This window comes from Colletotrichum costaricense (assembly GCF_030867565.1).
Source record: "Colletotrichum costaricense strain IMI 309622 chromosome Unknown Scaffold_9.1, whole genome shotgun sequence".
In the NCBI taxonomy this organism is placed as follows: Eukaryota; Fungi; Ascomycota; class Sordariomycetes; order Glomerellales; family Glomerellaceae; genus Colletotrichum; species Colletotrichum costaricense.
In genome coordinates, this window is record NW_026848238.1 from 523995 (window position 1) to 537191 (window position 13197).

General features: G+C 50.2%; 6 protein-coding genes across 6 annotated transcripts; 1 reads left to right on the plus strand and 5 right to left on the minus strand.

Annotated features, from left to right (window-relative positions):
• Nucleotides 1-109: 109 nt before the first annotated feature.
• Nucleotides 110-1343, minus strand: CCOS01_08994 (diphosphomevalonate decarboxylase; the record flags this gene model as incomplete). The annotated part of the gene is made up of 2 exons (XM_060457154.1): nt 110-1223; nt 1282-1343. The coding sequence occupies 2 exons, from the start codon at nt 1341-1343 to the stop codon at nt 110-112; spliced, it is 1176 nt and encodes a 391-aa protein (XP_060311854.1).
• Nucleotides 1344-2116: 773 nt separating this feature from the next.
• CCOS01_08995 (uncharacterized protein) lies at nt 2117-3064 on the minus strand (the record flags this gene model as incomplete). Its single annotated transcript, XM_060457155.1, has 1 exon — nt 2117-3064. The coding sequence occupies one exon, from the start codon at nt 3062-3064 to the stop codon at nt 2117-2119; it is 948 nt and encodes a 315-aa protein (XP_060311855.1).
• Nucleotides 3065-4445: 1381 nt separating this feature from the next.
• Nucleotides 4446-5066, minus strand: CCOS01_08996 (uncharacterized protein; the record flags this gene model as incomplete). The annotated part of the gene is made up of 2 exons (XM_060457156.1): nt 4446-4686; nt 4774-5066. 2 exons carry the CDS (start codon nt 5064-5066, stop codon nt 4446-4448), a joined length of 534 nt encoding a protein of 177 aa, XP_060311856.1.
• Nucleotides 5067-6735: 1669 nt separating this feature from the next.
• CCOS01_08997 (uncharacterized protein) lies at nt 6736-7159 on the minus strand (the record flags this gene model as incomplete). The annotated part of the gene is made up of 4 exons (XM_060457157.1): nt 6736-6807; nt 6864-6932; nt 6985-7056; nt 7106-7159. 4 exons carry the CDS (start codon nt 7157-7159, stop codon nt 6736-6738), a joined length of 267 nt encoding a protein of 88 aa, XP_060311857.1.
• A 1106-nt stretch (nt 7160-8265) lies between these two features.
• On the minus strand, nt 8266-8526 carry CCOS01_08998 (uncharacterized protein; the record flags this gene model as incomplete). The annotated part of the gene is made up of 1 exon (XM_060457158.1): nt 8266-8526. The coding sequence occupies one exon, from the start codon at nt 8524-8526 to the stop codon at nt 8266-8268; it is 261 nt and encodes an 86-aa protein (XP_060311858.1).
• A 2499-nt stretch (nt 8527-11025) lies between these two features.
• CCOS01_08999 (phosphate-repressible phosphate permease) lies at nt 11026-12989 on the plus strand (the record flags this gene model as incomplete). Its single annotated transcript, XM_060457159.1, has 3 exons — nt 11026-11104; nt 11195-11713; nt 11797-12989. The coding sequence occupies 3 exons, from the start codon at nt 11026-11028 to the stop codon at nt 12987-12989; spliced, it is 1791 nt and encodes a 596-aa protein (XP_060311859.1).
• Between the last annotated feature and the right edge of the window lie 208 nt (nt 12990-13197).

The following is a 13197-nucleotide window of genomic DNA, read 5'->3' on the forward strand; positions in this document are numbered from 1 at the left end:
ACTAGCAGGAATTCGAAATGGTATTTAATTAGGTGTTTCTATACGCACAAAGAGAACTTTTGAGCAACTTGAAGCTTGTTTAGATGCCGCCAAAAATGGACTAAACAGATCATCGCTTAACCGGCTCACCATCCTCGCCAACAAGGTAAATATCCGACTTAATCGGGCCCTCACCAACGCCAGTCTGGATAACACGGCTGACACCGCTCTGGATGATACCAGCAACAGTCTCGTCCAAGGCCACAGAGGACTTGAGATCCTTGGCGCCCTCCTTCCATCCACCGACGGATCCCAAGATAGGGGAGAAAGCACCAACGACAGCAGCAGCGTTCTCCTCGAGGTAGTAGATGACAGCGTTCGGGCCGGCGTCAAAGGTGTACGCAGCAATAGTCTTTCCAGCAGCAGCGTTGATCTGCTCCACGGCGCGAATGGCGGCGCGCGAGACGTCGTTCATGTAAAAGATGGGAGGGTAGGTATCCGCGCACGAGGAGTGGAACGAGTTGGAGTCGCGCATGGTGACTTCGGCAAACTTTTCGAAGTCGCGCTTGGCAATAGCCTCCTCCATCTCACCCATGTGCTTCGGCACGACCTCGGCGACGCGCTGCTTGAAGAGACCCGACGTCGCGACCGTCTGCTGCATACCCGAAGTCGACGAGACGCCCTTCTTGGCCGCGCTGACGACTAGGATCAGGGCGCGCATCTCGGGCCAGTGCGACGCCTCGGCGACAAGGTCAGCCTTGGAGTCCGTGCCGTCCGCCTTGTCGCCCATCCTCCACGCGACGTATCCGCCAAACAGACTGCGGCACGCGGAGCCGGAACCCTGTCTCGCGATGAGGGACAGCTCGGAGGGGGACTCGGGGAGCTCGTAGAGGTCGGCGATGGCGCGGACGAGGGCGGCGAAGCCGGCGGCCGAGGAGGCGAGTCCGGCGGCGGTGGGGAAGTTGTTCTCGGTGACGATCTTCAGGGGCAGCTTGGAGAGCTTCGGGAGAGAAGGGGTCTTGTCCTCGAGGGCGGCGCGGCGGGCGCGTAGCTCGCGGAAGCAGGCCTGTGTGCGGGCACCCGAGACATCGGAGGCTTCGCCGTTGAGGATGAGGCTGTCGCCTTCGGGATAGGAGGCGGAGCAGGATGCCGTCGTCAGGGTTCGGAGGTCGGCTTGGGAGAGGGTGACGGAGAGGGAGCTGTTGGTGGGGAGGTTGAGCTTCGGGTCGCGCTTACCCCAGTACCTACGTTTGTCAGTATTGAGACATTTTGAATACACATCTGCAGCTTGGTATAACACACTTGACAACGGCAATGTTGACAGGTGCCGTGGTGCTGGCACGATAGACCTTGTTGTCTGACATATTGCAATCGAGTCTGCGGTCTGCTAGAGGCGGTCAGTGAAATCCAAGGCGGGGCAAAATTAAATGAGGTGATATTGGGATGCATTGAGAGGCAAAGAGAACTCATACCTTGTGGAAAAGAATAAAGACTTGGGGTATCACAAAGAATAATCAGTACTTGGAACTGCGTTGACTCCCGGAGGTTCGAATCTCTGCGGACAAGAACACTGGGATGGAGTTGGTGATAACTTGGCGGGGTTGCGAAGCTCGTCCCCTCACAAAACAATAGGCAAACAATAATTAGCATCAATTTCCAGGATGGGATTACCTGCGGTCTTTGCCTGAAGAGGCTTAGTGCGGGGTCCTCAGGGGAAACAGCGCTTGGACCCTGCCAAAGATACGTACTCACTCTTCATTCAGTGAATGTCTCACAAGCTGAATCTTCAACTTCACCTCCCTCGTTCACTTGATAACTCAGACACACAATCACTTTTTTCAGCCTGTTCATATACAACTTGTCGTATTCAAGGTGCAACCAGTAGAATTATGCGTCTATGAAATCAAAATTTTGTAATGACCAAACGCCGATGCAATGCTCCAATACTCCAAGCGATCCCAGTTGCCTGATGCAAAACCCCCGTCTAATCATCTAGTCATGTCTCATTGCTCGTATCTCATATGCTCGTCGTCATATCATGAGACTGCTGTGTCCCGTAGTCACCAAGAATTGTAGGGCTTGAGCACCTGGCTCTGTTTCCTTGTGTTGCTTGCCCTCCTCAGCAGGCCTTCATGCTCTACATCATCATGAGCTCAGGAGGAATATTCTCCTTGTTCGACTCCTGTTCTTCATCATTGCAGAACCAGACACTCTGAGCGAGAGCGTCTATGGCTTCAATAGCGTGGAGAACAAACTGGTAATCGAAACTGACACTGGCTTGCATCGCAAGGTCTTCAATGTCGTCAACGGTCTCAGGCAGCTCAACCTCCGGCGAGTTCTCGTCGACGCTGATGCGGTACCTCAAGAGCTCTTGGCGACGCATGTCCAGCAGCCGCACAATTCGGCGAAGAATCTGTCGGTCCTCGTAGATGAGGGGATCGTGAAGTTGGTCGATGGCGTCGTCCAATGCGAGCATGCGAGCCGAGCGTTCGACTTGCTCGGGAGTGAGGTGTCGGCCTGGGGCACCCTGTTCGGGGTTTGGATGGAGATAATGAAGGGATGCAGAGACTTCCCTGTTGCCAGACGCATGCTCTTTGGTCATGGTGGCGGGTAGTCGACCGTAGTGTCTGTTGTGGTCGATTGCTCTGCCCATGATGTTGGGGTGTCGCTCTTGGAGAACGCCGACGGTACCTTGCAGTTCTGGGATTGTGTACCTCGATCCATCTTCGAAGCCGATGTTGATGTCCCCATTGGCTGGACGGAATTTCTCTTCAGACTCATCACAGAAGATGGTAAAGTCATCGTTGCTGAAAGGTTGTTGCTCCTCAGACATAGTGTTGTCTTCATCATCACCGAAGATGGCGAAGCCTCCACTACTGGTAGATCGTTGGTCCACAGAAGCGCCGCTGTCTCCGTCATCACAAAAGATAGTGAAGTCGTCGCTACTGAAAGGCTGCTGCTCATCATGAAAAGCGCTGTCTTCGTTGAAAACAGGGACATTGCTAAGCGGCATGCGACGGAGAGTGGTTGTTGTGTCCCCCTGAGCCCTTGAGGCAGAGGAAATAGTAGCTCCGATGGAAGGCATGTTGATTATGGCAATAGAAGTTAAGGTGGGTTGTAAAGAGAAAAGAGCCGCAGCTAAGACAATCTCGGGTCTTTTTGTATAGGAGCCAGAGATATGAGATGAGATAGGCGGAAGTGGAAAGTGAGTGAATCGCCGCAGTAGCCAACTGAGAATGAGATGAAGAGTAGAGAGTGGATTGTGTTTGCTTGAGGTGAGCCTGCAGAAGAAAAGGAAAAAGAAGCAGGGGATGGGCTGGCTTTTATTCCCAATCCTAGGAGGAAGAAAGTTTTGAAGTGATTTGGTTGAGGCATTGTGGCAGTCAAGGTCCTTCAAGTCCTTTATATCGGAGATAGCAGTCGACGATGTATGTACCCTTAGATCGTAACAGCCGGCTTAGACCGCAACTGTATACCCCAGTACCTTCATGTTCGAAAGCCGTCAAGGTAAATGAAGAATTTCCATAGGGTGAAAGTTAGCCGTGTGGCCTGAAACTTCTTTCTTGACCGTTTCGCCCCAGAGGAAGAATAAATATGTGAGTCATTTGATACCGGGTTTTTCTCAAAGTATCGTGAGTGATTTTGAGGGCATCGTTAGTTAGCTTCAGCGGGCTGGGAGGCCACACACGGGTTTCATATCGCACCTTTATAGCAAGGGCTGGAATGAAGAAGGACCTTGATGGTGCTGTGGAATAGAGACACCCAGAGGCTGGTCTGATACATCTGGAACTTTTATACAGCACATTTGATCTCCATACCCGAGGTGGGTAGGACTCTAGTAGGCAGTCAGAAGCTCAGCTCATCTTTGCGTTTTGCTGCCAAATGCATTGGATTCGGAAATCAAGTACATTTCTTCGAAAAAAAGCGATTGTATAGACTCACTTCTAGTCTTTCTGACCAATAGGTGGGAAGGTCCTTAGTTCCAAGGAAAGGGTTTTGGGGGCCGGGGGAGGGGGGGGGGTCCGGACCATGAATCTAACAGATCTCAAGAAATGCATCACCGCATATGAACCGTGCGATTACCACCTAACATGAAAATCTCCGTGTTGCAGCCAACAAGGTTAAAGCTACTAGGAAGAAACCAAACAACATTGACAGAATTCCCTGTCAAAGGGACTCAGAGACGTCGCCTCGTCTGCATTTTGGCTAGGCTGACAGTCGATAACTCTTCGCCATAGGGCTAATGAAAGCCCATCTTGACCTAGTTCTTGATGATCTTCTGCTCAAATCAGTCAAACCTGACCTACTTAGTATACCTTGCAGCACCCACATGGCAATGGTCGCCTAACGCGTCGTCTACCGTGGTTACAACCTAGTGGGCTTTGTCACCCCAAGCATCCCGCATTGCCTCAGGTTGTCCTTTGAAAAGGTAATCGTCCGCGGCATCAGCAACAAAATACAGGACACTAAATTTTGTCGGCTATACCTTTCAAGCTGAAATATGAAGCATTGTCCAGGTACTCTGCCGCGGTTCGAACTTTGAAAGCCCATAAGCCATGAGACAGGGGCCAGCGAGCTGTCGTTGGGACACCCGGGTCCGTGAAGACTTTCTCTGCTGCAGCAAAGTCCTGGACTCCCGAGTATCGAGCCAGGCCCTTCTCGGCACCCAAGACGGGGATACCCATAAGATTGTATAATCCATCGATACTAAATACCGCAGCAATGCGGTGGGCGAAAGCAGCAGCGCGGGCGGCAAGTAATTCTGCCATCGAGTTTCCGACAATCCCAACCTACTTCATATTGACGATTGGTAGAGTCTCCAGGAAGTCCAGAACAGGGGAGACGACTGTTTCCCACTTGTGGGTGAAACCGATTCTTTGATAACGGCGTGCACAGATCTGTCCTGGGCCGTCGTAGCATAGCACATTCCAACCACGCTCTAGAATTCCGGCGCCATACTGGTGGTGCATTTCTTCTATTGAGCCATCGTAGCCATTACCCAGGACGATGGTCGGCAACTTCTTGTCGGCAGACCTACATACCGGGAAGAAGATGACGGATATGTCGAAGCTCGGTTCCTTGACCATGCGCCTATAACCAGGAATAGGCAACCGAGAGTTCGCCTGGTCAAGACACGACGTCTGCTTGTCGCAAGAAGATAGTATGCAAAGATCTTCCTAGTCGCCGTGCAGGTAGAAATCGGTAGCTCTGTAATAGGTAGATGCTCGGAACATGGCGTCGCGGATTGAAACCGGATTCGTCAATTTATTTGGTGAAGGTTGAGATCAAGAGCTTGTTGAAGAGAGTTAGCTTCTTTATCATCACCTATGAGTACGCAATTACGCAAAGAGGCTTATCAAAAGATGACCATAGGCAACTTACTGTTACGTCGGACAACAAGACCATCGGATCGTCAGTAAGCGCGACATTATGAAGCCGGTCATCACGATAACGCCGAAGGGCGAGCAGTTTCCCATCGGGTTCAAGTTGAACAGTCCGCGTTTGCGAAAGTACTTTTACTGGCGAATGATATCCCATCACTTGCTTGGCAGCTTTGGCACATCCGCCTTGAATATTTCTCTAGTTAGGCTCTTTTTCAAGATTGTTCATGCTCGACTATGAGGTAAATAATCCTTGTGAAAGTAGATGTACTCATGTCGATGGCATATTGGAGTTGGTTGGTAAGTATGACGATTCGATCCTAGTTCAGTTGTTCCTGCGAAGCATGAAGTCAACCAAGGCATGAGTTAGGAAAAACTAGAGATGAATTTGCTATAGTCCACTTGCACCCGGTGTGATAGTAGGAGATGGCCAACCTTTCAAGGGAATTGAATCCGGATTTGTGGTAACCCCGAGACGCGATGAGTCTCGAAGCCCCTTTTGCTCCCGGCACATTGGGAAGGGTTTTCGCACCAACATCAGCGACCCTAACTCGCATATACTAGCCAAAGCCGGCTAACAAGAGCACACAGATACAGCCCACCTACTTAGGAAGACTTCCTAGTCACGTTGGGACGTAGATAGAGAAGTCATGGTTGGTACAACGTGGTCTAGTGGGTTTATTCCGGGTTTGTAGACCCATAAGACTGTTCTAAACGACAGGGTCTGGCTATCAAGGAAAACGACTCATCAGGTACGGAAAATAGTCTGATTACACGATGTCCACGTTGTGCTTCAAGCTCGCGCTCAACTCAAAATGGTAATTTAGAAATCCCGATGCAGTACAAAACTGGGGAAGTTACCATGGCTACTGTAACATTATCACTTTTCTATGCGTTTGACTGCTAATTCTCATTGATTCCGAGAAGTGATCCATCTCCGGTATGAGGAACGTAGAAATGGACTTTTCGTTTCTTACTACGCCACCCTTCCTGGTTTTCAAAAATCAGTCTCACAGAACGATACCACCTTCTAGGTATACAGAGAAAGCCCCCAGACAATAGGCATGCTACGATCGGTGCCGCAAAACACTACATATTACAGATAAACTGGTCCCCCGTCACCCCCTCTGAGAAGAGGCATTGTAGCCCCTTCAATGTATGACAATGTCTGCGGCTGTGCGGGAGCTCTCATACTTAGTAATCGGACGAATCGAAGAGGTAAGAGTGTTGTGCTTAGCGAATCGAGTCCGACTGGCACATTTTCGAGAGGAGAGATCAAAGCGAAGCTACTATATGTCCGACCTATGAAACCCATCCTACTTCTTCACACGCAGATTTGCCCGCTCTATAAGGGTTTGGCTGGTCATCTACCCACCTAACCGCATTTGTCGCCGTAAATTCCACCATTCTGGTTCTTTTGGCCATCTGTACGACAACAATCTGCCGACTGAGTTGAGTTAGTTATCATGGGTGTTGGTACTGCGTAGCCAGCATGCTACTTACGCACTTGGCCTTCACTTCGGCACTGCAAAGTGGAGGAGGGTTGTTGCTTTGGCAGCCTCCATATATACCCTTGTTCTATCAGCGTACTATCTTGAGCTAAAAAACGAGCTTTCCGACTTACCAGCCAATAGACACAAGTGCCAACATCTTTGAAGCAACATCCCTCGCCAGGGATGCGCTTCCACGGTTTGCACTGTGCTCGTGTGAGATTGCGAAATAAGCCTGTAATCGGGGTCTCTTACCGCAATGGCAACCGACGGGAGCAAAGCGGCGTATAGCAAAGCGTTCAGCTGCATGTTGTCTTGTTGTATAGTCAATACTTGTATGGTCTTCGATCTGGTGCGAAGGAGATTCTCATTAGTGAAATTGCTCGTACTATATAATATTCTTCTGTCTCCATCATGGACGAGTTCAAGCGATGCCGGGAAAGAACAAGAAAACTCAATCTTTCTTTATTTAACTATAATCAAGTTTCGATATGAACCTTTTTATATGAATACGAAGAAAGAAATCATTTGTTCTGTGACAAAAGTCCTAATGAACAAATTCTCACACTGTTCACACTCATATCAATTTCAGCGATAACACTAGCCAAATCCGTCCCGAACTTAGTGATCGTAAAGTTCGCAGGGGCTTGATGTCACAGGACCCGTCTCGACACCTTAGGTAGACTAGGGCAATATTAGATTCGTTCTTACATTATCCATAATGCGTTAATTACCATATTGATTCGCTCTATTAAGCAGCGTTTATCAAATAAGGGTTTAGTAGGGATATGTCAATAATTGCAGGAAGTAAGTAGCTACGGGAATATACCGACTATTTATATAATAAATGAAAAAAACAACTCTTATACTAGCATATCTTTAACAACCTCGGTTATGCTTACACAAGACTACATTATCTTATAAGTATAGTATGATAATTATTATAACGGGTGTAAGGGGATGGGTCTGACAGAATGTAGCTTATACTCAATTCTGAATTCTATCCGTTATTCTCTTTTCTAATCGAGCACAGGGTTTTGAGGTGTGAATGCTGGTGCTTACCAAGACGATTGACGTCTCTAATGATAATCGTTTGCTCGTTACCATTATAACTAACAATACACTATCTCACAACTTCAATCATTAACCATATTGTTTGCTATTCCAACTGTCACTACTTTGCAAGGCATGCAGTACATTGTCGACGTGAACAAGAGACCTAGTGAAGAGTGTGACTCTACACTTTGCCATATGAAGCATGATCATGACTCGCAACCCTCAACTATCCACCCTCATCGCCATTCAAACGTTCCTTTACGGGGGTCATTTTTCTTCGTTGTTTGGATGCTGAATCATGACGTCTCAGCGCCAGCCAAAGATAGTTCTGATATTTTATTTACTCACCAGACTGTATTTTATTTGCCTTGTACAGTTGCGATGCATTCGCCATCGAACTGAGCAGCGTATGTGGTGCTCTCTGTCTTGAGATTGCATGACTGGTCCGCCGTGACACCGACGCGGGCTTTAGCTGCCCAAGGATAAGTTGTCCAGCCCTTTCCGACGCAGCCTTGACCGACATTCTGGCCCGTAGAAATTTCTCTGAACCAAAAATGGCAGCCTGGGGCCGTAGCGGCAATTGCAAGGCCTGCGTGGGCAACAAAGATAAGAAAGCGCATTTTGGGTTTGAAATGTGAGGTTACGAGTCTTCGAGCAAGTGCGATACAATCAGACCTTTGATTAAGAAACTTGCTATTGGTGCTGAAAGTCGAGCAATGTCTGAAATATAAAATAACCTAAAGATATGGGCCGGGAGTGTAGTTGAAATAGCAACATGTGAGCCTATGAGGAGTCATGTTATGTTTAAATAACAATGGAACTGCGAGTCAGACCTAGGATCCAAATAAATTGGAACGGATATGACCGACAGTAGCGCTGTACAATAGAGTTCAGGAGACCAGACACCTGCAGTCAGCCTTGCGCGGAATGTGGATTTGGCATCAATCGAAACAACATCAAATCCGGTGGGATGATGACCGAAACCACCCTGAATCAATTAGTTGTGCGTAGATTTAGCAACAGGCGACCGATTGACGAAGTCCCCTTCTTTCTGAACTCAAATACGACCCAGAATCATACACAACCGAGGATACTCTGGCGTATTTCTGGACAAGTGCGCCGAAAAGTCACTGATGGCGTTTTATCTTGGCCTTGGCCTAAGGGAAAAGTATTGACCACGATGATTCATAAGTCGTCCTGTTAGGAATGAGTATCAAGATTTAGCTCGAGAACAACGCAGAAGTCAATATAGAAGCCAGATAAGGTGCCAAAATTTCGGTAATTGTTTGCGAGAACAAATAGCTGAATAGCGAGAAAGATAAATGAAGGACCGGCCACACAGAGCAGAGTTGCGGTTACACCATCACCACCGCCGCGTTCTGCCCAGTTTTGCACAACATTGAGTAGCCATTGGGGCAACGGATCATAGGGTTGGAAACAGTCACACGGCCGCCGCATCCGTGGTACGCCATGGAGTAGCACAGTCCTTGAGCGCTAGCACCACCAGCGACCTTCTCAGTAGGCACGGTATGAGCCTCGCAAGGCGTGACGTCGATGAACTGGGTATATTGTTCATTTATAGTCAGCCCCCTTCTTCTTATTCTCTAAGTTGAGGGTAAAGCATATACTCATAATAACGAAGCCCTTACGAGACGCTAAAATGAGGTCTTGCCTAGAAGAAGTAGACGTTGTAGGGACCGCAATTGCCACTATAGGTAATACCGGTAGGAACACTAAAGCAAGTCGTTAAAAAGAAAATAATACAAACTTGTTGGATAGTTAATATTGAATCAATGGTCTGATCCTATAAAATTATTCCTACTATAGAGCACAAAATTATACAAGACCTGGAATTTGTCATGATTTTGAGTTTGCTGAATGCCTTCCAGGTTGGGTCGACACCTCATGCCTAAGATACCTACCCACCTTTTGAACCATATCTTACTCTACTGCATAGTAGGTTAATATCTTAGTGTGGTAACAGCAGCTTTACACTGCCTACTGTAGCCGAATTTCGCGTACATAGGCGATTGAGTATCCACAAGACCCGACGGTTGCAGAACCGGCATTGTAGGACAAAGGAGAGACCAGCAACAGAAAGGGGAACAATGTGTATGATTGTGAAGAACACAACATCTACAGGCCATGTTGGTGGTGGGACTTGGCCTCCTCAAACCATTGAACACCGTGCTCCAATCTCGGCCGTAGATTGGCTACCCAGTTCAACGTCGCCAAGCACCCATCTTTAGCTCCGCAGCTCCTTCCGCCCATTTTCAACGAGCGGCTAGTTGCCGCCTTCATTTTTGCAGCTTACATACACACAAACACAGCATGTTCGCGCTGGCCTTATGCCATGCTGACTTTCGAAATGTAGAATGACCAGAATCAGAGTTCGTGGGGGTCTGATGGGCTGCATATCCATCGGTGTCCGCAACGAGGTGCATCCCGAGCACATCATCGCATCCGCAAGCTTCGGCCGTCTCAAACCCCTGGCTAACTATCTCGAAGATGGTGTTGGAGGAGATGCCACACCAGAGTCCCCATCCGCCCTGTCGTTGACGTCTCCCCCGCCTCGTGGCCCAGACCTTGGCCAGAAACCTCGACCACATTCGATGTACGGCTTCTAGCCAGAGCCAGCGTCCCCTGCAAAACCTAAGAGCTACTGCATACATGTAACCTCTAAAAGCTCGTCCTGAAGCAGGCCAGGCACACAGTCTTTGCCCTGGTTCCCATGTCGAATGATGCGATAGGGCCCCAGTCCCGTTTCAATCTCGGTCTACGGCAGGGCGAACCCATATAACCATCTGACCCAGGCCGGCGGTACGCAACGACTTCCACAATGATTGATCAAAACCCAGACTTCATTCTTCTCCTACTAGCACGGAACAGTTCTGTCTCAGATCAATACCGCCTCCTGATCAGCTATCAAGACTAGCATCATCATCATCGACGAGCATGAGATCGAATTAGCACAACATGTCTGGAAGACCGGGATCCGCCGAAGAAGCGGGAGCCGACGTCGAGACTTCATCGGCCATCTGAGTGTTTGATCTGAGACCATCTAAGCTTTTATCGCTTCCAAGAGCGTACCACTGAAGACTAAAGCCCGGCGAGCTATCATGGCCGCCGCACTGCATCAATATGACTACGTCTTCGCCATCACCACCATCTTCTCCTTTCTCGATGCTTGGAACATTGGTATGTCTCACCAGGTTGTGCTAGAATAGACCTGCTGCAGAACTTCGATGGAGCTGCCCGTACACATACAACTGACCATGCGAAATCCAGGCGCAAATGACGTCGCAAACTCATTCGCGACGTCTGTCTCCTCCCGCTCCCTCACAATGAAACAAGCAATGGCCATTGCTGCCGTCGCCGAGTTCTCCGGCTCCGTAGCCGTCGGTTCCCGTGTGACAGACACTCTCCGTAACAAGATCATCGACCCGTACCTCTACGCCGCCCAACCTAGCGTCCTTTTGCTCGTCATGATGTGCGCCATCTTCGGCTCCTCCGTCTTCCTTAGCATCGCTACGCGCAACGGCTTGCCCGTCAGCACGACGCACTCCATCATTGGTGGACTTGTTGGCGCCGCGACCGCGAGCGTGGGTATCTCGAAAGTTAGTTGGGGGTGGGACGGGGTGTCGCAGGTGTTTGCGGCGTGGGTTGTTGCGCCGGGGTTGAGCGGGGCGCTCGGGGCGGTGATGTTTCTGGTGACAAAGAGATTCGTCTTGACCAAGGCGAATGCTGTGCGAAATGCCTTCTTTACGATTCCGTTCTACACCTTTTTGACGTTTGGCTCGTTGACGAGTGAGTCCTCGCATTTCGCTCCCCTACCCCATTGTACGAGAATAGTGATGATTCCTTCACACGGAAACTAACACGCTGAACAGTGCTCGTAGCTTGGAAAGGCGTCCAGCTCCAGGTTGAACTCACAGCAACTCAAGTCCTCATTGCAGTCTTCTCCGTCGCCACCGGCGCAACGCTCCTTCAAGCCTTCTTTCTCCTGCCCTACCTCTGGCGGAAGATTGTTAACGAAGACTGGGAGCTCACTTGGCTCATGATGTGGAAGGGCCCCTGGCTCCTTAACCGGCCGCCACCACCACTACCTCCAGCCGGAGTACGAAGAGTCAACGTCAAGGACTACTACCGCGGTCACCTCACGGCCGACGAGCTCGCCTACGTAAGAGCATCGGAAACCCTCTTAGAATCAATTCAAAGCAGCCAAACGCCCTCAGACCTCTTCAAAGACGACCAACCCATCCTCTCGCCGCCAGTCCTCGGACCCCCTCAAACCCCAGGAGCAACATCGACAACATCAGCCTTGACAGAAACCACCCGCCGGCCCTCCTCATCCTCCTACTCCTCTACTTCAGAACACATCCCGCCTCGCCCGCCAGGACCCAACACGAGCCTCCCCGTCCTCACCTGGCACCTCAACCGCATCCTCCTCCGCGGCCTAGAACAAGACGTCATCACAACGCAAAAGCGCAACGCCGTCCTCTCCTGGGACATCGCCGACATGCACGCCCGCGCCCCGCATTACGACAACCGCGCAGAACACATGTACAGCGCCCTCCAGATCCTGACCGCCTCCGCCGCGAGCTTTATCCACGGCGCAAACGACGTGGCCAACAGCATCGGGCCCTTCGCGACAGCCTACGACATCTGGCGCACGGGGGGCATCGAGACGTCGGTGGGAGTGCCGGTGTGGATTCTCTGCTTCGGCGGCGGGGCCATCGTGCTGGGCCTGTTGACGTACGGGTACCACGTCATGCGGAACCTGGGCAACAGGCTGACGCTGATTTCGCCGAGTAGGGGGTTCTGCATGGAGCTCGCGAGTGCGGTGGTGGTGATGATGGCGACGAAGCTTGCGCTGCCTGTGTCGACTACGCAGTGTATTGCCGGCGCGACGGTTGGGGTCGGGTTGGCGAACGGGGATTGGCGGTCTATTAACCCGCGGCTCGTGGCGTGGATCTATTTTGGGTGGTTTATTACCGTGCCTGTGTCTGCGTTGTTTTCGGGGTCGTTGATGGCGTTGATTCTTAATGCGCCGCACTGGGAGGCGGCCATAAGGGGAGGATAAGGCAAAGAATTTGCTTTCGATCGTGATGACGGGCCGGTACTAGGCCTTGGTGGATGTCGAGTCCTTGAATATGTTACGATACCCAAATCGTTGTGTTTTGGTTCTTTTGAGCGGGGGTCAACAGGTTCAGAGAAGTCTTGAGTATTGCCTAATAGAAAAAACCGCTTTGCACCAGGAAGCAGCATTATGAATGCGTGGGTATCGCCGC